The sequence below is a fragment of the Pan paniscus genome, chromosome 19, assembly GCF_029289425.2.
Source record: "Pan paniscus chromosome 19, NHGRI_mPanPan1-v2.0_pri, whole genome shotgun sequence".
NCBI lineage: Eukaryota > Metazoa > Chordata > Mammalia > Primates > Hominidae > Pan > Pan paniscus.
Window position 1 is genome coordinate 78,692,169 of NC_073268.2, and position 26,201 is coordinate 78,718,369.

Consider the following 26,201-nt stretch of genomic DNA (forward strand, 5'->3'; position numbering starts at 1 on the left):
TGTATTATCCTTTTAGTATACTGTGGAACTTGTTTTGCTTGCATTTATTTTAGATTTTTGCATCTAAATATAGTACAGCGAGAACAGAATTGAGAGTGAAATAAGCTTCACCTATAAAGTCACGTGACAGGCCAGGCACGGTGGCTCATGCCTGTAATCCCAGCACTTTGGGAGGCTGAGGCGGGCAGATCACCTGAGGTCAGGAGTTCGAGACCAGCCTGGCCAACATGGTGAAACCCCGTCTCTACTAAAAATACAAAAAAATTAGCCAGGCGTGGTGGCAGGCACCTGTAATCCCAGCTACTTGGGAGGCTGAGACAGGCGAATCGCTTGAACCCAGGAGACAGAGGTTGCATGCAGTGAGAGCAGAGACTCTCCATTGCACTCCAGCCTGGGCAACAAGAATGAAACTCCATCTCAAAAAAAAAAGAAAAAAGAAAAAAAAGTTGTGGGACAATGTCTTAATTTTCATTTACCTACAGGATAGAAATAATATTTCCTGTGTAGGGTTGAGGGCATTATGAAGTTGATTTGTAGAATTCTACAAAGTAACATGTAAATTCAGACTCTCATAAATATAGAACCATTAAAATATAATGTCAAAGAATTTGAGTAAGATAGTCACATTTTTAGATAGGTTATAATACAATGATAATGTTGGTATGCTCTCCATAATTATTTTTAGAGAGGCCTTTTTAAATAAACCATTCATCTTATATTTGATAACTGTTTTTAACCCGTTGCATGTTTGGGCAGTATCAGATTATCTTTCTCATGTCATTTGTGTGTTTCTTTACTGTTTTCCAGCGACGAGTAGAACAGCCCCTCTATGGTTTAGATGGCAGTGCTGCAAAGGAGGCAACGGAGGAGCAGTCTGCTCTGCCAACCCTCATGTCAGTGATGCTAGCAAAACCTCGGCTTGACACAGAGCAGCTGGCACAAAGGGGAGCTGGCCTCTGCTTCACTTTTGTTTCAGTGAGTACAAAGCCTAAGTTAATTCATATCCTTTCCATTGCCCTAGTGCTCCTTGATGAGGTTGGATTAATTATTTTGATAGAGAGATAGGGACATTTCTAGTACTTTTTTTAAAAATGTGATCTCCCCTTATCATCATTCCCAAACATGTCTAATTCTACATCACTTCTAAATATATTGTGTTTTTCCCAGTCTCCCTTGGTTCAAGCTCCTGAGGGAGACTGCTTTGTCAAAGCCTGAACCCACAATGGGAAGGAAGGAAAGCATAATCTTAGATTGACAAAGAAGAAAATACAGATCAAATTCCATTAGTAACCAAGATATAATTAAAAATAGAGTCTCTGAGTTCCAGCCATCATCTATGTAAGTTAATACTCAAGTCAGTACAGTTTTAGTATGTAGGCAGGCATTGTCACAGCAAGTTACTGGTCATTTACCCCGTGTAGTATTTGGGCTATGTACACACTTGCTTACTCACCCCTTCAGAGTGTTGGTACACTTAACCTTTCTTAGGAATATTTGGCTACCTGTTCGCTCCTTTCAGCTTACTTCTTTCTCTATCTTTGAAGAACAAGAATTTGAGTATTATGAAAGTTTGACCTCATTTCATAAGGCGCTATGAGTGCAATTTGAACCAAATGTTACTTTTCCTGGTTTTTGGGCCCTGCCAGGTCACCTGTTTGTTGCCAAGGGTGCCAGAGTAACAGAAAGCCCCGTCGCCGTATTCCTATTCCACTTTCAGGGGCATCTTTCAGAACTAAGTCACCACTCATCCAGATTTTGTCCCTCTTACTGGTTCATTTTGTCCAGTTATAATTTAAGTTTCCTGTTTATTTATCCTGTGGTGTCTATAAGTCTTCAATCCACACTCCACCAACTGTGTTCAAAAAGGTGCTGAAAATGGTGGTTGTCTTAAGGAAAGGAAACAGAAATAATAAAACAGTTAACCAGATAGGAAACTATTGTGCATGATATGGAATGTTTTCTTATAGTTATGATAGCTTTACCTTAAGAAAGAGATACAACGCTCCTTGAATAACGTCATTTCATTCAACATGGTTTCGTGATAGTGTTAATTAGACACTGTGAGCTGACGCCACTGTCTGTGTGGAGTTTGCGTGTTTTCTCCATGTCTGTGTGGGTTTTCTTAGGGCACTCTGGTTTCCTCCTGTATCCCAGAGATGTGTGCATTAGGTTCATTGGTGTGTCTTCGGAGTCCCAGTCTGAGTGAGTGTAGGTGTGTGTGTGCAACAGAATGGCTTCCTGTCCAGGTCTGGTTTCTGCTTGCACCCTGAGCTGCCTGGGATAGGCTCTGGCTTTTCACCACTCTGTACTGGAATAAACAGATAAATCATTATCTTACTTGTTTTTATTAATCTTACTTAAATGTATGTAGAGCTCACTTTTATTTCAGTGTTTAATGTTAGAAGTGTTTTGATCTTTAATCATCAAAGGAATGGGGAAACTTCTTGTGTGAAGACAGTATATCCTATCCCCAGGTAACAAAGGAAATATACATACTTTAAAAATGGGAGAATTGACCTATATAATATTGTGAGAGGGACTGACAGCAGTATGGAATAGTTCCTTTGAGAATGCAGTATGCTATAGTATTGTTCTAAAGAATGTATGTGTGTCATTCACACATTTCGAGATTGTTAATGTTTATCGTACACTTACGTTTGTTAAATCTTTGTTTTTTTTTTTTTTTTGAGACGGAGTCTGGTTCTGTCGCCCAGTCTGGAGTGCAGTGGCCTGATCTTGGCTCACTGCAAGCTCTGCCTCTTGGGTTCATGCCATTCTCCTGCCTCAGCCTCCCGAGTAGCTGGGACTACAGGCACCCGCCACCACGCCTGGCTAATTTTTTGTATTTTTATTAGAGATGGGGTTTCACCATATTAGCCAGGATGGTCTCGATCTCCTGACCTCGTGATCCGCCCGCCTCAGCCTCCCAAAGTGCTGGGATTACAGGCATGAGCCACCGCGCCTGGCCTTTGTTAAATCTTTATCTTGGATCTTACTTTTCCAGAAAAAACCTTGGATAATTAGGGAGTTATTTGTCTTTTGGTCATTTTTAAGGCATTAAAATGACCTCTTTTTCACTTGAGAGGAGTTCCCTTTGTTTACTCCACAAATACGTACTGAGTGCCCACTGTGTAATGAGCATAGTTAAATACACAAGATTTGGTCAGCAAGAACTTGTTCCCCTTTCCATCTTCTGTAAAAAGTATGGTTATGTAGGCTTGTGGTGGATGCACGTGAAGGACCACCTACTCAGTCCTATCAGCTGACGCACTCTGTTATCAGAGGAGTAGCAGATGCTATAGCCATGTTGTTCTCATGTGGAAAGAAGTGGCAGAGACGAGTAACAAAATGATCATGTATGAAGAAGGAACATGGAAACAGTATGAAAACCAAAAGTCTAAATGCTCTGGTACAGTTTTGTTTCTCTTTGCTTCTCAGCAGTACCAGCCAGCGTATAAGCTTAGTAGTATAAGGAAAGAAAATAGTAAAAGGGTTAGTATTAATATACAAGTGTAAATCAGCAAAGGAAAGCAGATTCTTAGAAAAGTAGGCAAAGACTGTTTTTGAAAAGAAGGCAAGTGGCTAATAACATGAAATAATGCTCAGTTTTGGCCATAGAGAAGTGCAAAATAAAACAAGATAACATTTTTGACCTAGCAAATTGGCAAGGATTAATAAGTTTGATAGTTCTTGGTGTAGGTGATAGTTTAGAGATACATTCAGTTTTATTCTGTCTATAAATTGTTGAAGTCATGTGGACAACTTGGTAATGTATCTCAATGTTAAGTTGACATATCCTTGGGTCCAGAAATTCCATTCCCATAAAATTACACAAAGATATTTATTGAGGTATTGTTTATTGTTGCAAAAAATCTGGAAGCAGTTTCCCTTCCAGTATTTCAGAGGATATGACCTTCGCATCAGACCTCATCTGACGTAATTCATTAGCAACTGTTGATCACTTCTTTCTTCTCTAAGCATACGGTCTTTCACTCGGCTTCCACTCTTGATTTTTCCTCACATTCTCTGTCTCTGAACATTAGGGTGTTCCAGGGCTCTGTCTTCAGACTCATTTATCTACCTTCATTTTCTTCTTAACCTCCCTCTCTCTTTTTTTTTTTTTTTTCAATTGAGACAGGGTCTCACTCTGTTGCCCAGGCTGGAGTGCAGTGATGCAATCTCAGCTCACTCCAACCTCCATCTCCTGGGCTCAAGTGATTTCCCCACCTCAGCCTCCCAAGTAGCTGGGAGTACAGGCGTCGGCTACCACGCCTGGCTGATTTTTGTTTTTAGTAGAGACAGCGTATTGCCATGTTGGCCAGGCAACATGGTCAACTCCTGACCTCTATGGTCTCAAACTCCTGACCTCAAGTGATCCTCCCGCCTCGGCCTCCCCAAAGTTCTGGGATTACAGATGGGAGCCACCACACCCAGCCTTCTTAATCTCATCTAGTTCCTTTGTTACTAAAATTTAACTCCTATGTGCAGAGGACTTCCAAGTTTATGCGTCTAGCCAGGGCTCTGCCCTGAATTTCAGGCCTGTGTCAGTTGCCTCCAGTCATTTCCTTTTTATGTCTAACAAACATGTCAAATGTAACATGTTCAAAACTGAACTCTTCCTTCTGTTCCCCACCCGAAGCCCGTTTCTCCTACAGCTGCCTTTCTCCTCCTCCTCCTCCTCTTCCTCTTCTTCTTCTTTCTCCTTTCTTCTTTCTTCTTCTTTCTTTCTTTTCTTTTTTTTTTTTTTAATAGAGACAGAGTATTAGTGTGTTACCTAGGCTGTTCTTGAACACCTGAACTCAAGTAATCCTCCCAGTTTGGCCTCCCAAAGTGCTGGGATTTTAGGTGTGGGCCACCGTGCCTGACCTCCACAGCCTTCTACATCTCAATAACTGTCAACTTTTCTCCTTCTAATTGTTACAGCTAAAATCCTTGGAGTCATTCTTGTCTTTCTCTTCTTTTTATATTATATGCCAAATCCAAATCTATCAGTAAAGCTTATTGATTTTACCTTCAAAATATGTTCAGAATTTTTTTTTTTTTTTTTGAGACAGAGTCTTGCTTTGTTACCCAGGCTGGAGTGCAATCTCGGCTCACTGCAACTTCCACCTCCCAGGTTCAAGCCGGTTCTCCTGCCTCAGCCTCCCAAGTAACTGGGATTACAGGCGCGTACCACCATACCCAGCTGATTTTTGTATTTTTAGTAGAGATAGGGTTTCACCATGTTGGCCAGGCTGGTCTTGAACTCCTAACCTCAGGTGATCCACCCGCCTTGGCCTCCCAAAGTGCTGGGATTACAGGCATGAGCCACTGCATCTGGCCTATGTTCAGAATTTTACCACTTCTAATTCTCTTCACTACTGCCACTCCAACTTAAACCATTGTCTCCCACTGAGATAACTGGACCCATTGCTTTGATCTTTGTTTTCTTTTAATCTGTTCTTAACAAAGCAGAGTGATTGTGTTGAAACGTAAGTCCAGTCATGCCACTCCCCTGTCGAAAAGTCCTTAAAGTGGCCCTGCATGGTTTGTTTTCCTCCACCCTGACATGTTTTACTACCATCTACCTTTCTCATCAGATTCCATGCACGCTAGCCACCTTGTTTTCTCAAATACTCTCTCTCAGTGATGCTCTCACCTCGGGGCCTTTGCGTTGGCTGTTGCCTTTGCCCTAACATTCTTCACCCATATATCATCATGTCCCGCTCTCTCAGTTCCCTCTGGTTTCTGCTTATATTTACCCTATTAGAGAGGCCTACCCTGGCCACACTATAAAATAGCAACTTCTCCCCACCCACCCCACCTGTTACTGAGCTCCTAGGCCCTGCGTTGTTTTTCTCCTTAGTCTACACCAGCTGACGTACTATGATGGACTTTTGTCTGACTTCCCCCCACTGGAATGTAAGCTCCATCAGGTCAAGGACTTTGCTTTGTTCACTTGTGTATCTCTAATGCCCAGAACGGGACCTGCTCTAATAGGCACTCAGTGTAATTATATGTTGCATGAGTTAGTAAAAGCATTCTTTATAGAAGGACTGGTTAAATGAATTGTAATACATTTGTACAGTGGAATGCTATACAGCTGGCAAAAGAAGTGAGGTAGCTGTATATATACCAATGAAAGATTTCTAAATATGTGTTGATAAAAATAGCAGGTGGCAGAATATTAAGAATTTGATCTTTTAAATGTTTAAAATTATTACATAATTCTATGTTTTAACATAGGAAATTTGAGGTTTTATTTTTAAGAGAGAGGTCTCGCTATGTTGCCCAGGCTGGGGTACGGTGGCTATTCACAGGTGCAATCATAGCATTATAGCATACTATAGCCTTGGAACTTCTGGGTTCAAGCAATTCTCTTGCCTCAGTTTCCAGAGTAGCTGCAACTAGAGATTGCACCACAGTAGCTGCAGCTAGAGATTGCACCACTGCACTCCAGCCTGGGTGACAAAGTGAGACTCAGTCTCAAAGAAAAAAAAAAAAATTAGTATTTGGACTCACAGTCTAGTGCTCATTCTGTACCACCACACTAGCTCCCAGTATGAAGACTATCTGTTTGTACAAAGACAATATATATCAGGCTAGAGAATAAGATATCTGAGCTGACCTCTCACTTTTAACTTTATGGCATTACAACATACATAAAGATCCAGTAAGAAGGGAGATGTAGAGGGATTAGAAAAAGGTCATTTCCTCTTCTATTGGTGAGAATGTTGTCAGGGAAAATCATAAGCAAATAGTTTCCTAAATTATGAAAATAGAACATGCACATGACCCTCAAGAAATTGAGGAGATGGAGAAGAGTAAAATTCTTCCCTTGGATTTCTCAGAGAGATAACTACTGTTAACAGTTTGTGTTTTGGATTTTCTAAGGATTACCATTTTAATGTCAAATAATGTGTTCCTTATTTAATCTTATTTATTTATTGGTGGAGACAGGGTCCCACTGTGTTGCCTAGGCTGGTCTTGAACCATCCTCCTACCTTGGCCTCTCAAAGTGTGGGGATTACAGGCTTGAGCCACTGTACCTGGCCTTATTTAATCAACTTTAAGTAAGATCTATTTACTCCTCGTTATGAAAGACAAATTTAACATAACTTTCACCCAGTCTTTCTTTCTTTTTCAGTTGTTTAGTTATTGTTACAGTATGAGTGTTTGATATTTAGTTTGTTATTTTAACTACAATTGAGTCTTTTCTGCTTTGTAAATTATTCTAAGACTTGAAAACAAGGAACATTTACAATATTATGATTGTTTCATTGTTGGGCATTGCAAAACCAAATGATTTTATTGGACTCACTGAAAAGAAGAGAGACATTGAATTAGTTTAGATTGAAACAGTTCTGGTTGTCAAGGTCTACTGGATCTTTTTTTCCCTTAATGGCAAGTCTGTTGTTTCCTTAAAACTTGTGTCTTTTAACATTATGCAGATGTTCTTCAAAACTTGATTTTTTAAAAAGGTGGTTTGCTTTTTTTATGCCAAAGTATTTTAAAATACAATTCAGAAATCTTGACCTCCTATCTCTAAATAGTTAAATAGGCATTTTTAAAAAACATGTTAACATTTTGCTAGATAGCGAAATTAGCATTATAACATGTCTATTAGCATCTATAAAATAGAACTTTCTTATCATCATCTGTGCCTGTTGCTCTACACTGACATACATTTCTAGAAAGACAGGCTAAATGCTTAGTTCTTTCCTTTTAATTACTAATGAGGCTTTAAAATTTTTTTTTAACTTTTAAAGTAGGGAGTTGTTCGATAGCTGTGACAAATAGCTTTCTCTTTGATTATCATGGCTTCATGGATTTTCATGGGTGTACATCAGTAAATAGAATCATTCTTTTTTGGTGCCAGTTGGTCATGGCTTTATCCTTTTACCAGTCGATGGGCATTTAGGTTGTTTCCACTTCTTGGCTATTATGAATGATGTTGCTATGAACATTCATGTATAAGACTTTGTGTAGACATACGTTTTTGTTTCTTTTGGATATATGCTGGAGAGTGAAATTGCCAGGTCATATGGTAACTGTTTTTGAGGAACTGCCAGACTCTTCCACAGCAGCTGCACCATTTTACATTCCCTGCAGCAGTACATTCCAATTTCTCCATGTCCTTGCCAGTACTTGCTATTGTCTCTCTTTTTCATTATAGCCATCCTAGTGGGTGTTAAGTGGCATCTCATTGTGGTTTTGATTTGCATTCCCCAAAAAACTGGTGATGTTGAGCATTTTTTCATTTGCTAATTGGGCTTTTGTGCATCTTCTTTGGAGAGATCACTATTCAAATCCTTTACCCATTTTTAAATAGTGTTGCCTTTATTGTTAAGTTCTAAGCATTCTTTATATATTCTGAATATTAGATCTTTGTCAACTATATGATTGGCAAAGGTTTTCTATTCTGTGGATGGTCAGTTTACTTCTTGACAGTGTCCTGTGAAGTACAGAAGTTTTTAATTTTGAGAAAAGTTCAATTTATCTGTTTTTTTTCTTTTGTTGCTTATGCTTTTAGTATTGTAGCCAAGGCTTCACCTAACCTAAAGTCAAGAAAATTTACTCTTATATTTTCTTCTATGTGTTTTATACTTTTAGCTCTTATATTTAGGTCTTTTTTCCATCTTGTGTTAATTTTTGTGTGTGGTATGAGGAAGGAGTTCCAACTTCATTTTTTTTGCATGTGTATATCCTATTGTCCCAGCACCATTTGTTGAAAATACTGTGCTTTTACCATTGAACTGTCGGCACCATTTTCAAAAATGAACTGACTTACAGCAAGAGGTTTATTTATGGACTCTAAATCTGCTCCATCTATATCTTTGTTATGTTAGCCCATTCTCACACTGCTACAAAGAACTACCCGAGACTGGGTAATTTATGAAGAAAAGAGGTTTAATTAACTCATAGTTCTGCAGGCTTAACAGGAAGCATGACTGGGAGGCCTCAGGAAACTTACAATCATGGGAGAAGGTGAAGGAGAAGCAAGCACCTTCTTCTCAGGAAAGAGAATGAAAGAGTGAAGGGGAGAGTGCCATGCACTTTTAAACCATCAGATCTCGTGAGAACTCACTCACTATCATGAGAACAGCAAGGGGGAAATATGCCCTCGTGATCCAATCAGCTCCCACCAGACACTTCCCCTGACATATGAGGAGTACAATTCAACATGAGATTTGGGTGGGGACACAGAAAAAACCATACCACCTGTCTTTATGCCAGGACCACACTGTCTGAATAACTGTAGCTTTGTAATAAGTCTTGAAATTGGGAAGTGCGAGCCTTCCAACTTTGTTGGGTTTCAAGATTGTATTGGCTGTTTGGGATCTGTTGCATTTCCCTGTGATTTTTAAGATCATCCTTTCAGTTTCTATAAATAAACCAGATAGGATTTGGTAGCAATTGTGTTGAATCTGTAGATCAATTTGAGAAGTATTGCCTTTTTAACAGTATTAAGTCTTTCAATCCATGAACACAAAATATCTATTTAGGACCCTTTGATTTCTTTCAACAATGTTTTGCAACTTGCAATATATAGTCCTATATTTCTTTTGTTAAAATTATTCCTAAGTATTTATTCTTTTTACGCTATTGCAAATGGAATAGTTTTCTTAGTTTTATTTTCAGATTGCTCATTGCTAGAGTATAGAAATACAATTGATTTTTGTATGTTGATCTATCATGATGGAGTCTTGCTCTTTCGCCTAGGCTGGAGTGCAGTGGTGCGATCTCAGCTCACTGCAACCTCCGCCTCCCGGGTTCAAGCGATTCTCCTGCCTCAGCCTCCCGAGTAGCTGGGATTATAGGTGCCTGCCACTACGCCCAACTAATTTTTTTGTATTTTTAGTAGAGATGGTTTCACCATGTTGACCAGGCTGGTCTCGAACTCCTGATCTTGTGATTCACTCACCTCAGCTTCCTAAAGTGCTGGGATTGTTTTAAAGGTTTAAGCAAGTTTTAAAACGTTAATTGTAAAGAAAATTCTGTGTGTAAACATATTAGCTAAAGTTAAAAAGGTATCATCCAGTTTTTCTGGGGCATCCTTGTCTTTCTTGTTCATGATTTTTAAGGGAAAATATGAGGTCTTTAAAAATAAATATTACATTAGCCAGGCATGGTGGTGTGCACCTGTAATCCCAGTTATTTGGGAGGCTGAGGCAGGGGAATTGCTTGAACCCAGGAGACGGAGGTTGCAGTGAGCTGAGATTGTGCCATTGCGCTCCAGCCTGGATGACAGAGCGAGAGACTGTCTCAAAAAAAAGAGAAAAAGTATCATGTTTACTGTATGTTTTTCAGAGGTGGTCATTTTTTAGGTTAAGAAAGTTCCTCTCTTTTGTTGTTGTTGTTGTTGTTGTTGTTGTTGTTGTTTAAAGACAGGGTCTCATTTTGTCACCCAGGCTGTTGGAGTGCAGTGGCCTAATTGTGGCTCACTACAGCCTCAACTGCTTGGGCTCAAGCCATCCTCCCACCTCAGCCTCCCCAAATAGCTGGGACTACAGGTGTGTGCCACCACGCCCGGCTGATTTTTTGTTTGTTTGTTTGTTTGTTTGTTTGTTTGTTTGTTGAGCGAAGTCTTCCTTTGCCACTGAGGCTGGAGTGCAGTGGCATGGATGTCAGTTCAGTGCAACCTCTGCTTCCCAGATTCAAGCAATTCTCCTGCCTCAGCCTTCTGAGTAGCTAGGATTACAGGCTCACACCACTGTGCCTGGCTAATTTTTGTATCTTTAGTAGAGACAGAGTTTCACCATGTTGGCCAGGCTGGTCTTGAACTCCTGACCTCAAGTGATCTGCCCGCCTTGGCCTCCCAAAATGCTGGGATTACAGTCATGAGCCACCACACCATGTCCTGATTTCTTTTGTAGAGACAGGGTTTTGCTATGTTGGCCAGGCTGGTCTGGAACTCCTGAGCTCAAGCTATCAGCTTGCCTTGGCCTCCCAAAGTACTGCCATTATAGGTGTGAGCCACTGCACCCGGCTGAGAAAGTTCCCTATTCTGAGTTTGTTGATTGTTTTTTTTTTTTTTTTTTTTTTTTTTTACATAATGAAAAGGGTTTTTTATTTCAGAGAAATTTTGTTTTACTGTTTCTTTGATTATTTCATTTCCTCTGTTCTTTTCTCTAGAAAGCCATTAGATAGTTTCAGGCTCTCTGTGCTATTCATGTTTCTTTTCTTTTGTGCTCCATTTAACCTTTTGTTTTATCTTCTGGGAGATTTTCTTATTTTCTTTTTCTTTCTTTTTTTTTTTTTTTTGAGACTGAGTCTCACCATGTCACCCAGGCTGGAGTGCGGTGGCGTGATCTTGGCTCACTGCAACCTCTGCCACCCAGGTTCAAGCGATTCTTCTGCCTCAGCCTCCCGAGTAACTGGGACTATAGGCACATACCACCACACCCAGCTAATTTTTAAAAATATTTTTAGTAGAGACGGGGTTTCACCATGTTGGCCAGGCTGGTCTCGAACTCCTGACCTCAGGTGATCCACCTGTCTCGGCCTCCCAAAGTGCTGGGATTACAGGCGTGAGACACCGCACCCGGCCTCTTCTGGGAGATTTTCTTGACATTGTCTTTTAGGTTACTGGCTGTGTATTCAGCTGTGTCCATTTTGATATTTAACCCACCTATTAAATTTTTAAACTTTGATAATCTTATTTTGTCAATTTGATTATTCATGTTCTTTACTTTTTTAATTTTTGTAGCTACAGTATCCTTTTGATCCTCTCTGAACCTATTTTATTTTTTTCATCTTAAGAACCTTTAATACAGTTATCTAAATGCAGAGTTTCAGTTTATGAAATGAACCAAAGCAGTGTGTCATTTCATACTATAAACTATTGAAAATCAAGTGCTAAACTGATACTTTACTTTTAAAGTTGTTTATTGAATTATCTTTTAACTCTTATGATTAGGTATTGTTTTTTCGTCTTGGATTTTTCCTTTTGTGCTGTTGGGGTTGTCTTGAAAATGTATTTAGCTTAGTGGAATGAGGGATTAGAGTGATTAATATAGGTGTTGGCATGGATTTTTTTTTTCTTTTTGGTAACATAGTGTCTTTGTTTTCCAGTTTTGCGTTTCTAGATTTTAACACAGGACCAGGCACAGAGGGTCACATTTAATGTTGAATGAATGATCAGTTACAGCATTTTTTTCTCTAACGGATCTGAGCATTGTCACATGAGATCCCTATATTGTGTAGTACCTTTTACCTTTTGAAAACATTGTTTTCATTTTCATGAGGATTTTCTGCTTCCCAACTGAGGAATTTCCTAACTGCCTACGTCCTCAGTTAACTTTTGCATTTTTACTTATCAATGAGCTATTTATATGTGTATTTTTACAGAAAGCTTTAATTTGGAAACATCTAACACCCTTAGTTTGCTGGAAGACAACTTAGAGTCAGAAATAAGCATATTTAAACCCATATACCATATATCAAGAAATCTGTAAAGGGCCTTTAGATCCCTCTTCTATGGGATCTGGCAACACAGAGCCATTCCTACAACTCCCAAAAGCAGATCTCTGTCCAGCACAGACAGACCCGGGTAGGCTGATGATCAATAACCAATGGAGGGGTGTATTTGCTGCATAGGAATAAATGGTAACCTTAGATAGTCTATGATTCCCCTTTGTCTTCTCTATTTCTCTGTTGGTATCTGATTGTTTGTATTATATTCAGAACTTGCATTATGGGTAATTAAAGTCCTTTGGAACGTGCTTTAAGTTTTTGAGGCTTTTCTTTACCCTTCTAGTGTATTGGAGCAGAAATGCTTATACTGCAGCATGGTGTTAAGGAAAGTGTGCACACTGTTTTTTGTTTACGGTATTCCACGGAAGTTAAGTGCACACACTTTGAACTTCCTAACTGCCTACTTCCTCAGTTTACTTTTGCATTTTACTTATCATTGGGCCATATATATATATATATATATATATATATATATGTGTGTGTGTCTTTTTTATTTTTATTTTTTTTTTGAGCTGGAGTCTCACTCTGTCACCCAGGCTGGAGTGCAGTGGTACGATCTCGACTCACTGCATCCTCTGCCTCCCAGGTTCAAGCGATTCTCCTGCCTCAGCCTCCCAAGTAGCTGGGACTACAGGCACGCACCACCACACCTGGCTAATTTTTTATATTTTTAGTAGAGACGAGGTTTCACCATATTGGCCAGGCTGGTCTTCAACTCCTGACCTCATGATCTGCCTGTCTTGGCCTCCCAAAGTGACAGGATTACAGGCATGAGCCACTGCACCTGGCCCTATGTGAGCTTTAATTTAGAAATATCTCACTACATCACTTTCTAACACCCTCAGTTTGCTGGAAGAAAACTTAGAATCAGATATAAGCATATTTAAACCAATATACCATATATCTAGAAATCTGTAGAAGTGTCTTTTAATCATTTGATTCTTTTTTTTATTTTTTATTTTTTGAGACAGAGTCTTGATGTGTCGCCTAGGCTGGAGTGCGGTGGCATGATCTCAGCTCACTGCAACCTCCACCTCCTGGTTTAAAGCAGTTCTCCTGCCTCAGCCTCCTGAGTAGCTGGGATTATAGGTACCCGCCCCCACGCCGAGATTATTTTTTTTGTATGTTTAGTAGAGACGGGGTTTCACCATGTTGGCCAGGCTGGTCTTGAACTCCTGACCTCATGATCCACCCACCTCAGCCTCCCAAAGTGCTGGGATTACAGGTGTGAGCCACTGCACCCAGTCTAATCATTTGATTCTTATTGGCTCTTATTATAAATATAGTTCAGACAGTCATTTGTATAGAAACACATTGTAGGGCCGGGCGCGGTGGCTCACACCTGTAATCCCAGCACTTTTGGAGGCTGAGGTGGGGGGATCATGAGGTCAGGAGATCGAGACCATCCTGGCTAACCTGGTGAAAACACCGTCTGTACTAAAAAAAAAAAATACAAAAAATTAGCCGGGAGTGGTGGCGGGTGCCTGTAGTCCCAGCTACTCAGGAGGCTGAGTCAGGAGAACGGCGTGAACCTGGGAGGCAGAGCTTGCAGTGAGCCGAGATCGTGCCACTACACTCCAGCCTAAGCGACAGAGCAAGACTCCATCTCAAAAAAATAAATAAATAAATAAATAAATAAATAAATAAATAAATAAAAATAAAAAAATAGAAACACATTGTAAAAGGAGAGGATTGTAAAAGCAATCAAATGATAACTGAAGGAAATCTTCAGTTATACAGATGCTTGTATCCTAGTGCATTATAATACTTGAGGTTCATAATGATGACCCTTAATTAGTAAGGAAAGATTGGATTTGCTGCATCCTAGAGTAGAGAACATATTTAGTTATTTGGAATTATATAGACTTGGTGCTCCCCCTGCGAGACCCCCACCGCAAGACGGAGTCTTGCTCTGTCACCCAGGCTAGAGTGCAGTGGTGTGATCTCAGCTCATCGCAACCTCCACCTCCCGGGCTCAAGCAATTCTCATGCCCCAGCCTCCTGAGTAGCTGGGATTACAGGCGCCCACCACCACGCCTGGCTAATTTTTTTTGTTTTGTATTTTTTTTTTTTTTTTAGTAGAGATGAGATTTCACCATGTTGGCCAGGCTGGTCTTCAACTTCTGACCTTAGCTGATCCACCTGCCTCAGCCTCCCAAAGTGCTGGGATTATACGCCTGAGCCACCGCATCCAGCCTCAAATCATAAACTTTTTTTTTGTTTTTTGAGACGAAGTCTCACTCTGTTGCCCAGGCTGGAGTGAAGTGACACAATCTTGGCTCACTGCAAGCTCCGCCTCCCAGGTTCAAGCGATTCTCCTGCCTCAGCCTCCCCAGTAGCCGGGATTACAGGTGTGCGCCACTGCGCCTGGCTAATTTTTTGTATTTCCAGTAGAGATGGGGTTTCACCATGTTGGCCAGGCTGGTCTTGAATTCCTGACCTCAGGTCATCCACCCACCTCGGCCTCCCAAAGTGCTGGGATTACAGACATGAGCCACTGTGCTCAGCCTCAAATCATAAACTTTTTAAAGGTTTATCCCTGACCCTCTAAATTAGGTTATGTGCCTTGTTATATGCTCTTTTAGCACTTATCCTAATTGTGATTGTGTATTTATTATATGATTGTTTATTCAACAGTTTCCTTCAACAAATATTTACCAAGTGTTTAGTAAATCTTGTTTTGGATTGTAAGCTTCATTAAGGCAGAGTAAGGACTGGGTCTGTGGTTTCTCTTACCATGTGCACCTAGCACCTAGCACAGTGCTTAGACATAGGGAGTACTTAATAAATAGTCATTGAATGGATACATTAAAATGGCGTTAATAATGCTGCCTATCTGATGAGGCTGTTGTGAGCCTTCAATGAAATCGTGTGTAGGAAGTGCTAGTTTGCTCACAGGCTGGTGGTAACAGTCTACTGTGGTCATTGAGAGCAGTTATTGTGGACACAACCCCCAGTTCTGGTCACCCCACCCACTAGCTCTGTGAACTCACATAGGTACTTAATATCTCTGATTTTTATTTTATTTATCTGTAAAATGGAACTAATAATTACAACCACCTTATAGGACAGAGTCTTGCTCTGTCACCCAGGCTGGAGTGCAGTGGTGTGATCTCATCTCACTGCAACCTCCGCCTCCCAGGCTCAAGCAATTCTCCTGCCTCAGCCTCCTGAGTAGCTGGGATTACAGGTGTGCACCACCGTGCCTAGCTAATTTTTGTATTTTTAGTAAGATAGGGTTTTGCCATGTTGGCCAGGCTGGTCTCGAGCTTCTGGCCTCAAGTGATCCACCTGATTCAGCCTCCCAAAGTGCTAGGATTACAGGTGAGCCACCTGACCCAGTCTCCTTATAGGATTTTGTAAGAATTAACCTGTGACGATAACAGTGAAACATTTAGGTTACAGTAACTTGTTCAATAGTTGGTGGTTATACCATTGTTAATATGTTAATGAATAAGAACAGTAATCAAAAGAATATGTAGAAAGTATCAGAAGAAATTCACATGTGGAAATGCTGTATTCTCTGATGAGATAGTAGTACTGTATTTTTACCATTCCATGATTCTCAGAATATTGAATATTTTCTACTTATGTCTGTGATGGGTCATACTTTGTTAGCTGCAGTTTTACCTTGTTTTAAAAAGTACTATTAGGCTAGGTGTGGTGGCTCACACCTGTAATCCCAGCACTTTGGGAGGCCAAGGCGGGCGGATCATGAGGTCAGGAGATCAAGACCATCCTGGCTAACACAGTGAAACCCTGTCTCCACTAAACATACAAAAAATTAGCTAGGCATGGTGGTGGGTGCCTGTAGTCCCAGCTACTTGGGAGGCTGAGGCAGGAGAATGGCATGAAACCGGGAGGCAGAGCTTGCAGTGAGCCCAGATCGTGCTACTGTACTCCAGCCTGGGTGACAGAGCAAGACTACATCTCAAAAAAAAAAAAAAAAAAAAAAGTATTATTGAGAATATAATATAATTAACCTGAATAGGTTAATAACCTGAATAGGTTAATTATATTGTGGAACCTAAACTGTATAAATTTAAAATGCCTTAGAATGCCCAGTCAGCAAGTGACAGTATTAGAAATCAACCTGGATTTTAGACCGCTGTGTGTTCATGGATAATGTTTGTGTGTTTAGGAGACTATTCTGAATAGTGGTTCACAGTCCTTTACATGCATCCCCTGTGCATTGGATGCTTCACTAGCCTTTTCTGACTAAAGCATATGAAAATACAAGTGAAAAAGGCAAGTTATTACAGGAATAACTTTTCATTTTCTCTAATTTTCATATTTTAAAAATTCATTTGTAAGCATTTGATACTTTAAACCTGTTTACAGGAACTTGGTATAAACCACCATGTCCAGCCCTTTGTCTCATATTTGAATTGTTTTACTTTCTTCTTGGCCACGTGGCCCTGACTTCTCACTTTCATAAGAAGGGGTTTGTATTGTGGAGATACAAATTATGGAGTTGTTTGCATTAATACAAGTGTTTGTGGAAAAAGATGCCAAACTTTCCTGTGATTGGTAATGCACCTTTATTGTAGGCTCAGCAAAACAGTCCCTCATCTACGGGATCTGGCAACACAGAGCATTCCTGCAGCTCCCAAAAACAGATCTCCATCCAGCACAGACAGACCCAGGTAGGTTGGTGATCGATAATCAATTGAGGGGCATACCTGCTGTGTAGGAATAAGGGCTAACCTGTGTAGTCTGTCATTCTTCTCTGACTTCTCTGTATTTCTCTGACCACCTCATTATTTGTGTGTATTATATTCAGAACTTGCATTATGGGTATTTAAAGTCCTTTGGAAGGTGCTTTAACTTTTTGAGGCTTTTCTTTACTCTTCCGGTGTATTGTAGCAGAAATGCTTATGCTAAAGCATGGTGTTAAGGAAAGTGCACACCTTTTTTTTTTTTTTTTTTTTTCTCCCCCCTACAGTATTCCACAGAAGAAAAGTACCTACGCTTTGAAGGCCTCTAAGTTCAGATTCTGGCCTGGGCCTCAGTTTTTCTTAGTACAAATCATCTGTGAAAATATGGTTGATTCTCATGATCTCAGACAGTGTATACAAAATGTTTATTAGTAGTGTACTTGTAGTAGGCTTTCAATAAATGTTAATTCCCTAATTTATGAAAGTAGTTAATGTATTCCTTTTCCTGCTTACTTATTTATACCTGGCTAAACTTCTCTGAGATGTGAGATACCAACATGGTTTACTCCTTAAATTGTGTTCAGAAAAACTCTTTAATTTAGGTAGTGTTCTGAACATTTGAGGATTGTATCTGCAAAGGATGGTGGCTATAGCTTCCATTTTGTAGTTTTGAGTATACTGGGTTTTCTTGAAGGCTCTTTTGATACTATATATATTACCTTCAAGACAGGATCGTTGGCAATCTAGGAGAATTTCTTAAATCTCAAGAGGTATACAACTCCCTGGAGCACATTCGAATTTTATCTAAATCACCAGCTCTTGTACAGTTCAGTTAGATAGTTGAGCACTCAGGTAGCTTCTTCTCTTCCCTTCTGATTGCTCTCTGTTTCCACCAGATGGCGCATTTGTTCCTTAGAGAGTTGTGTGTCAAGTCTCCTGTGAGATCCTTTTCTATTCAAAGTTAGTTTCATTTCTGGAGTAACGTGTTTCTACATTGTTCAGTGCACAGTAGTGAGAATTCATACATTTGATTCCAGAATTAACATGTGTTTGAAGTGTAGCTGTAGTGGGACATAAGGAACCCAGCAGAGGACTTGAAGAATGAGATGAGACAAGCAGATTTCATTTCTTAAGCCATGTGATTCTAGGCCATTTGTGTGAGCAAGTGCTTTTTCCCACCCCCCCGAGAAAGGTAATGAGAAGAGTGTGATGACATATAACATGTTGAGACTAATCCTAAATTTGTTTTACCTTTGTCTCTGTAGTCCGACCTCACAATAGAAAAAATATCTGCACTAGAAAACAGTAAGAATTCTGACTTAGAGAAGAAGGAGGGAAGAATAGATGATTTATTAAGAGTAAGTATTAAAATGTGGTAAGAGATTTTATAGCAAGCACCATTTGTTATATATATTTGGATTATGTACATATCATAGAAGTAATTACTATAGCCAAATAACAATGAAATAATAAACATTTGGGTATTTTTCTTTAATTGAGGGAATCTGAGTAGGAACCAGGTTCCTGCATTCTAAACACTACCTTTAAATTGGAAATCTTATACTGTAGTGTTTTAATGATTGAATTTATATTGGAGAAATAGATATGTGGAGTGTTATATTTCATCTAGAACTGTGGGAATAAGTATAAAGTGTTGTTTTCCCATTCCAGAGAAGTTATTTTAATATTGTTGAATTTTATAAGCTATTTCAAAGGACTTATTAGCCCATTTTGCTTTTTGTACCTTTTATAACCTACTCACTCAAACTTTTTTGTGCTTACAAAAGAAACCTTTAAAATGCTTCATCTGGAATTAAATAGATACCACTAGAAAATATCAATATATTTTGAATATGCAATTTGGCATGACTGACTCATAGTTTTTAAAGAGTAAAAAGGGCCGGACATGGTGGTTCACACCTGTAATCCCAGCACTTTGGGAGGCCAAGGCAGGTGGATCACTTGAGGTCAGGAGTTTGGGACCACCCTGGCCAACATGGTAAAAAGAAACCCTGTCTCTACTAAAAAAAATATAAAACATTATCCTGGTGTGGTGGCAAGCGGCTGTAGTCCAGCTACTTGGGAGGCTGAGACAGGAGAATTGCTTGAGCCTGGGAGGTGGAGGTTGCAGTGAGCCGAGATTGTGCCACTGCATTCCAGCCTGGGCGACAGAGTGATACTTTGTCTCAAGAAAAAAATAAGAAAGTAAAAAGGACCGGGCATGGTGGCCCATACCTGCCACTTTGGGAGGCTGAGGCAGGAGGATTGCTTGAGATCAGGAGTTTGAGACCAGCATGCATGACACAGCAAGACCCCATTTCTATAAAAGAATACAAAATTTGCCAGGCATGGTGGTGTGTCTGTGGTCCCAGCTACTGGGAGCCTGAGGTGGGAAGATGCTTGAGCCCAGGACCTCTAGGCTACAGTGAGCCAAGTTCACGCTGCTGTGCTCCAGCATGGACAACAGAGCAAGACCCTGCCTCAAAAAAAAAAAAAAAAAAATTATACATGCTCTTTACAAAATACAGAAAAATGTGTCACTCATAATTCCATTAATTGGGATTAAACATTTGGTACATTTTTTTTTCAGTAATTTTGAGCTGTTTGAAGTACATATGTGTGTGTGTATATATATATATATACACACACACAAATGAATATATACATAAATGTTACTGATTTATGAATAACATTGGCTAGCATTTTTCTCTTAGTGATTTAGAAGGTATAGGTTTAATCCTTATTTGTGCTAATGTGGTAGTTAATCTGACTCTTTAGGGTCCTGAAACCTCCAGGGCTACTGTGACACTGCAAGGTGGGGATCGGCAGCCTTGCCTTTGTCAGTCTTTCTTACTAGGCTTTGGGTACAATTTTGTTTGAATATATGTTTAATAATACAGATTATAACAGTCACTGTACTCATGATGATCTGACTTCCAAAATTGTTTTACTTGTATTATATTTCTGTACTTAATGAAAACATAGGGTAAAATAGTGTATTTTGACTCCTTTTTATATAAAACCTGGAATTCAGCACATAGCTAAGCTAAGTCTGGCCTTTATTGTCTGGTGTGTTTATATTATTATTAATTTTTTTTTTTTTTTTGAGACAGAGTCTTGCTCTGTCACCCAGGCTGAAGTACAGTGGCGTGATCTCAGCTCACTGCAACCTCCGCCTCCCGGGGTCAAGCAATTCTCCCACCTCAGCCTCCTGAGTAGCTGGGATTACAGGCGCCCGCCACCACGCCCAGCTAATTTTTGTATAGTAGAGACGGGGTTTCACCATGTTGGTCAGGCTGGTCTCGAACCCCTGACCTTATGATCCACCCACCTCGGCCTCCCAAAGTGCTGGGATTACAGGCGTGAGCCACCGCGCCTGGCTATTATTATTAATTTTATATATTTATTTTGAGACAGGATCTCACTCTGTCACCCAGGCTGGAGTGCGGTGGCTCAGTCTTGCAAGCTGTGCGCTCCCCAGTCCCCGCCTGATGTGATCCTCCCACCTTGGCCTCCCAAGTAGTTGGGACTATAGGCATGTGCCACTACATTTGGCTGCTTATATTATTAATTAATTAATTAATTAATTTTTTGAGACAGAGTCTCACTTTGTTACCCAGGTTCAAGTGATTCTCCTGCCTCTGCCTCCCAAGTAGCTGGGATTACAGGCATGCCCCACAATGCCTGGCTAATTTTTGTATTTTTAATAGAGATGGGTTTTTGCCACATTGGCCACACTGGTCTCGAACTCCTGACCTGCAGTGATCAGCCTGCCTTGGTCTGCCAAAGTGCTGGGATTACAGGCGTGAGTCACTGCGCTCGGCCTATATTATTATTGTTAAATTACCATTTTTAGTGCTATATATGATACTAAGTTCTTATGTATAGAGTATAGGCAGAGGTAGCTTTATGACCAAATTTGTAGTCATTGTTAGACTTGTTTATTCAACTGATTTCAAAACTTATCAGCAGTATTTTTTTATTTATAGTTTTTGTTTTATCTGTTGATGGTGGTACATTTTTAAGTGATTATTTTTCAGCAAGGATTTGTCAGTGTTAAATTTTCTCTGCCTTGCCGACCTGAGAATTCTCTTTTGCCCTCCCATGGAAAGACAACACTGTGTGCAGGATTTTTGTGTCATAACCCGTTGTTCTGTTCGTTCTGCCTCTCAAATATAACACGCATTCTCTCTCTCTGTTTCTCCTTCAGTTTTTCAAGCATTTCGTATTTCAGAGAGGTTCATGACCAAAGCAGCAAACACCATAATTTGTTAAATATTACCCCAGGGTGTATCTATATGTGGGTTTATATATTTTTATTTGGAAAATGTGTGATTATGTCTAACTATGCTTTTATCCCTCTTTATATTGGTTTCTTCTTGACTCTTAGCTTGAATCTCTGATTTCTCTCCTTTATTTCTAACATGTTATGTCTCATTTTAATATGATTGCCCCTTTCTTCTGAATCTCATTAAACACTGTCTTCCATATATTTCTGGCATTTACTGCAGCTCATGTGAATTTTGATTTTATTGTTTACATTTTTATTTTTTGAGACAGTGTCTTGTTGTCGCCCAGGCTGGGTGCAGTGGCACCGTCATGGCTCACTGCAGCCTTCATCTCCCAGACTCAAGCAGTCCTCTCACTTCAGCCTCCTGAATAGCTGGGACTACAGGCATGTGCCACTGTGCTTGGCTAATTTTTTTATTTTTTGTAGGAACAGGGTCTCACTATGTTGCCCAGGCTGGTCTTGAACTCTTGGGCTCAAGCAAACCTCCTACCTTGGCCTCCCAAAGTGCTGGGATAACATACGTGAGCCACTGTGCCAGGCCTATTATTTACATTTTAAATTTCCCTGCTTTTTTCCCTCATCTAATATACTTTCTTACCCCATCTTGTATATTCTCTAGGGTTTTTGGTTCCTATTTCCTAGATTTATCATGTCTTTTTGCATTTTATGAAATATGACAAGAAGTATTCTAAAATGTTCTTTTGATTTCTATGGGTGATCATTTTCATTGTTTTCAAGCTGATTTTCTGTATTCCTTGGACCTATTTTTGTTGTTGTTGTTTTTATTTACTGTTGTTATTTTTATTTCCTTTCCTCCATCTTTGAATGAGGAGACCCATATGTAGTCTCAGCACTGTGTTGTATTTTTCATTGTTCGGATATGTATACTTGCATGGAGTTGCTCTTATTCCTGTTTTTATTCATTTGGGTGCTGGTTGAATTGCCATCGAAGATTTATAATGAAATGGTTTGTGGGTGTAAAAAGCTCCTTGCCAAATTCCAGTATCTGTCAGGGTTTTGTACAGAGAAGCTCTGCTGTACTGAGGAAGAATTGTGGGCGTGCCTTTCTCCATCATCTGACTCTTTAAGATTGAGATGACAGAGTATGAGAAAAACTTGAATCCTAACTTGGTACTGCTTTAGGAGTTTTAAAAAAATGTTTGCTTATGTTTTCTAATAAGCAATATGTTTCCTTCACTCACCACTGCCCCTTCTACTCCGTCGTCTTCAGACTGTTGCAGTCTTTATTTGTATGTAGAGCAGTACTAAAGGAGTAGATAAATAAAAAAGGAAGACACAGAGGGCAGCTGCCTTGTTTTTAGGTTGATTAGAACTTGTGCTTCTAGAAGATCTAGAGGATCGACAGTGAGGGAAAGACTACATGTCTTGTATATTCTTTCAGACGTCATTCATTGAATTTTGCCATTTTAGTAAGATGTTGGGTATGGCTGCATTGGGAGCTACTAGCCAGCTGCTTTTTTTTTTTTCTTTTTTTTAATTAAAAAAAAAGGACACAGTGTCTTGCTCTGTCTCCCAGGCTGGAGTGCTGTGGTGCAATCACAGCTCACTGCAGCCTCGACCTCCCAGGCTCAAGCAATCCTCAGCCTCCCGAACAGCTGGCATCAGAGGCGCATGCCACCACACATGGCTAATTTTCAAAATTTTATAGAGACTAACTTTTTGCCATGTTGCCGAGGCTGGTCTTGAACTCCTGGGCTTAATTGATGCTCCTGCCTCGGCCTCCCAGAGTGCTGGGATTATAGGCATGAGCCACGCGCACCAGCTGCCAGCTGCCAGCTGTTACTTTAAACATGAACTCCTCGAAGACATTAGTGTCAGAAGCCACAAAAACTTAGAATTCTTAAAATTTTAAATAACTGCCAAGAGGTTGATTGATTTCATACATTTGATTATAGATTTCAAGGGAACACTCACCTTATGAGTAGACTGGGTTTTCCGTATACATTAAATGATCTTTGCTTCGTAGATTCTTTACTATGAATTTGGTAATCACACTTACCCAAATGTAGTTACACTCTGCCTTTGATAATATGGTTCTGTACAAAAACTAACAGGAAGAAATTATGCTGATGGGGAGAGGAGAAACATTTGGAGACAGAAGCTGTTTCTCATGGGTTACTTTGAAAATGATGCTATATTATACAAAAGAAAAAATGATAAAAATTTTTAATGAAGCTACAAGGTCTCAAAAATTGAATATCGTGTGATATCTTCTGTTTGTGCCTTTTAGTATTTTAGGAACACATAACAGGTTTTTCTTTTTCATAATTTAAGTGAGTTTTTATGAGGTAACATTATTTGCTAGAAGAGCTGAGATCTTTTTTTTTTTTTTTTTAACACAAAAGGAATAAATTCAGGACTTGCAAGTCAAATTCGTCCTTGGGTTAGTGGTTCTTTCCTTCTCTGTTATTGCAGGAGGCTTTAAGTTTTTAGTCCACACTGTAGGCTTCTGACCACAGCTAAATTAGCTGTATATTTACATTCTGGCATTCTTGAACCAGGACCTTGTTTGTTTGTTCTGTCTTTTGTGGGCATGGGCGTGCCTGGCTTCTCTGGTGAGGAACATTTATACAAATTTATCTTTCTTAAATACGACTAGAAAAAGAACAAAGCAAACATAAAATTCAGTAATTTTTTTCTGTGTGCTTAATCACTCTTTGTATTTTAAACATTCATTGTAGTTTAATTTTTTTTTTTTTTTTTTTTTTTTTTTGAGATGAAGTCTTACTCTGTCACCTAGGCTGGAGTGCAGTGGTGTGATCTTGGCTCACTGCAATCTTCGCCTTTGAGTTCAAGCGATTCTCCCGCCTCAGCCTCCCGAGTAGCTGGAATTACAGGCTCCCGCAACCATGTGTGGCTAATTTTTTTATATTTAGTAGAGATGGGGTTTGACCACGCAGGCCAGGCTGGTCTTGAACTCCTGACCTCAAGTCATCTGCCCGCCTCGGCCTCCCAAAGTGCTAGGATTGCACGCATGAGCCACGATTCCCAGCTTTAACACTTTTTAAATTATTATTTTGTGATAGCTTAGGTGTTTGTGATTACAAGAGTAGCTGTAACTGGTTATTGGCAGGAGCAAAATATGATCAGTAGAAAAACATGCCCAAATTAGTAATTCAATTTATCATTTACAGATAGATGATATGTTATGAGAGAATAAAGGAATGAATTATTTACTTTTTCTAAGACATAGTTACTTCTTACCTGTTTGAACTTTAATTTTGCTTTTGATAAAACAACATATAGAAATGATTTTTTTTTCTCTCCCTAGAAACTGCTTTCCCATTAATCTTCTTCCTTGGAGCTAATTAAAAATTTTTTTCTCATTGAAGGCCAACTGTGATTTGAGACGGCAGATTGATGAACAGCAAAAGATGCTAGAGAAATACAAGGAACGATTAAATAGATGTGTGACAATGAGCAAGAAACTCCTTATAGAAAAGGTCAGTGAATAATGTTGGTCTAAACTCTGTATCCCAAGATACTCAATGTGTGTCATTGTGTGGCTTCTTATTCCTTACTTGAGATGAAAATATTTAAAAGTAGAGCTTTTTAGGAACATGATTTGACAATTAGAATTTTTTCCTTACATGGACACCAGACCAAGCACCCAGAGTGTTAATTTGGGATATGCTTTGTTGCTGTGCATTGCTTTGAGTGTGATATTGAACAGAGACAGTTTGTCCTAGTTGAGTTTATTTGGGGTATTGCTCTCCTATATTCTTATATTCATTCTATCAATTGAAGTGAGTATCCTATTACTATTAGAATCATTAACAATAGTTGCATTTTTGTTTCAGAGATGGCATTTAGAATAACTTATGTATATAATAATGTGATAATTAATGCTTTGTTCATTAAAAAATTAAAGTTGTCATATACCTGCATATGATTACTTAATTGGCTGATGTCCTCTTTATTATATTCATTGGTTAATTATCACTTATCTCTGTTAATAGGTATTAGTAACTATTAGAATTTTTTTTTTTTTTTTTTGAGGCTGAGTCTCATCCAGGCTGGAGTGCAGTGGCATGATCTCAGCGCACTGTAGCCTTCGCCTCCCAGATTCAAGCAATTCTCCTGCCTCAGCCTCCTGAGTAGCTGGGTTTATAGGCATGCGCCACCATGCCCGGCCAATTTTTGTATTTTTTTTTATTATACTTTAAGTTTTAGGGTATATGTGCACAACATGCAGGTTAGTTACATATGTATACATGTGCCATATTGGCGTGCTGCATCCATCAACTCGTCATTTAACGTTAGGTGTATCTCCTAATGCTATGCCTCCCCACTCCCCCCAACCCACAACAGGCCCGGGTGTGTGATGTTCCCCTTCCTGTGTCCATGTGTTCTCATTGTTCAATTCCCACCTATGAGTGAGAACATGCAGTGTTTGGTTTTTTTGTCCTTGCGATAGTTTGCTGAGAATGATGGTTTCCAGCTTCATCCATGTCCCTACAAAGGACATGAACTCATCATTTTTTATGGCTGCATAGTATTCCATGGTATACATGTGCCACATTTTCTTAATCCAGTCTATCATTGTTGGACATTTGGATTGGTTCCAAGTCTTTGCTATTGTGAATAGTGCCACAATAAACATACATGTGCATGTGTCTTTATAGCAGCATGATTTATAATCCTTTGGGTATATACCCAGTAATGGGATTGCTAGGTCAAATGGTATTTCTAGTTCAAGATCCCTGAGGAATTGCGGGGTTTCGCCATGTTGGCCAGGCTGGGCTTGAACTTCTGACCTCAAGTGATCCACCCGT

General features: G+C 39.6%; 1 protein-coding gene across 25 annotated transcripts in view; it reads left to right on the forward strand.

Moving 5' to 3' along the window:
- The window catches only part of TLK2 (tousled like kinase 2), a 145,011-nt gene that overhangs the window by 66,941 nt on the left and 51,869 nt on the right, over positions 1-26,201 (forward strand). For 23 of the 25 annotated variants that reach the window (XM_055102238.3, XM_055102239.3, XM_055102245.3 and 20 more), the window contains 4 exons: positions 808-975; positions 17,007-17,102; positions 18,380-18,472; positions 24,759-24,869. In XM_055102238.3, the coding sequence (XP_054958213.1) occupies positions 808-975; positions 17,007-17,102; positions 18,380-18,472; positions 24,759-24,869 (468 nt within the window). The remainder of the gene's footprint in view (positions 1-807; positions 976-17,006; positions 17,103-18,379; positions 18,473-24,758; positions 24,870-26,201) is intronic. The other 2 variants (XM_063599316.1, XM_055102253.3) reach the window with 2 other exon arrangements.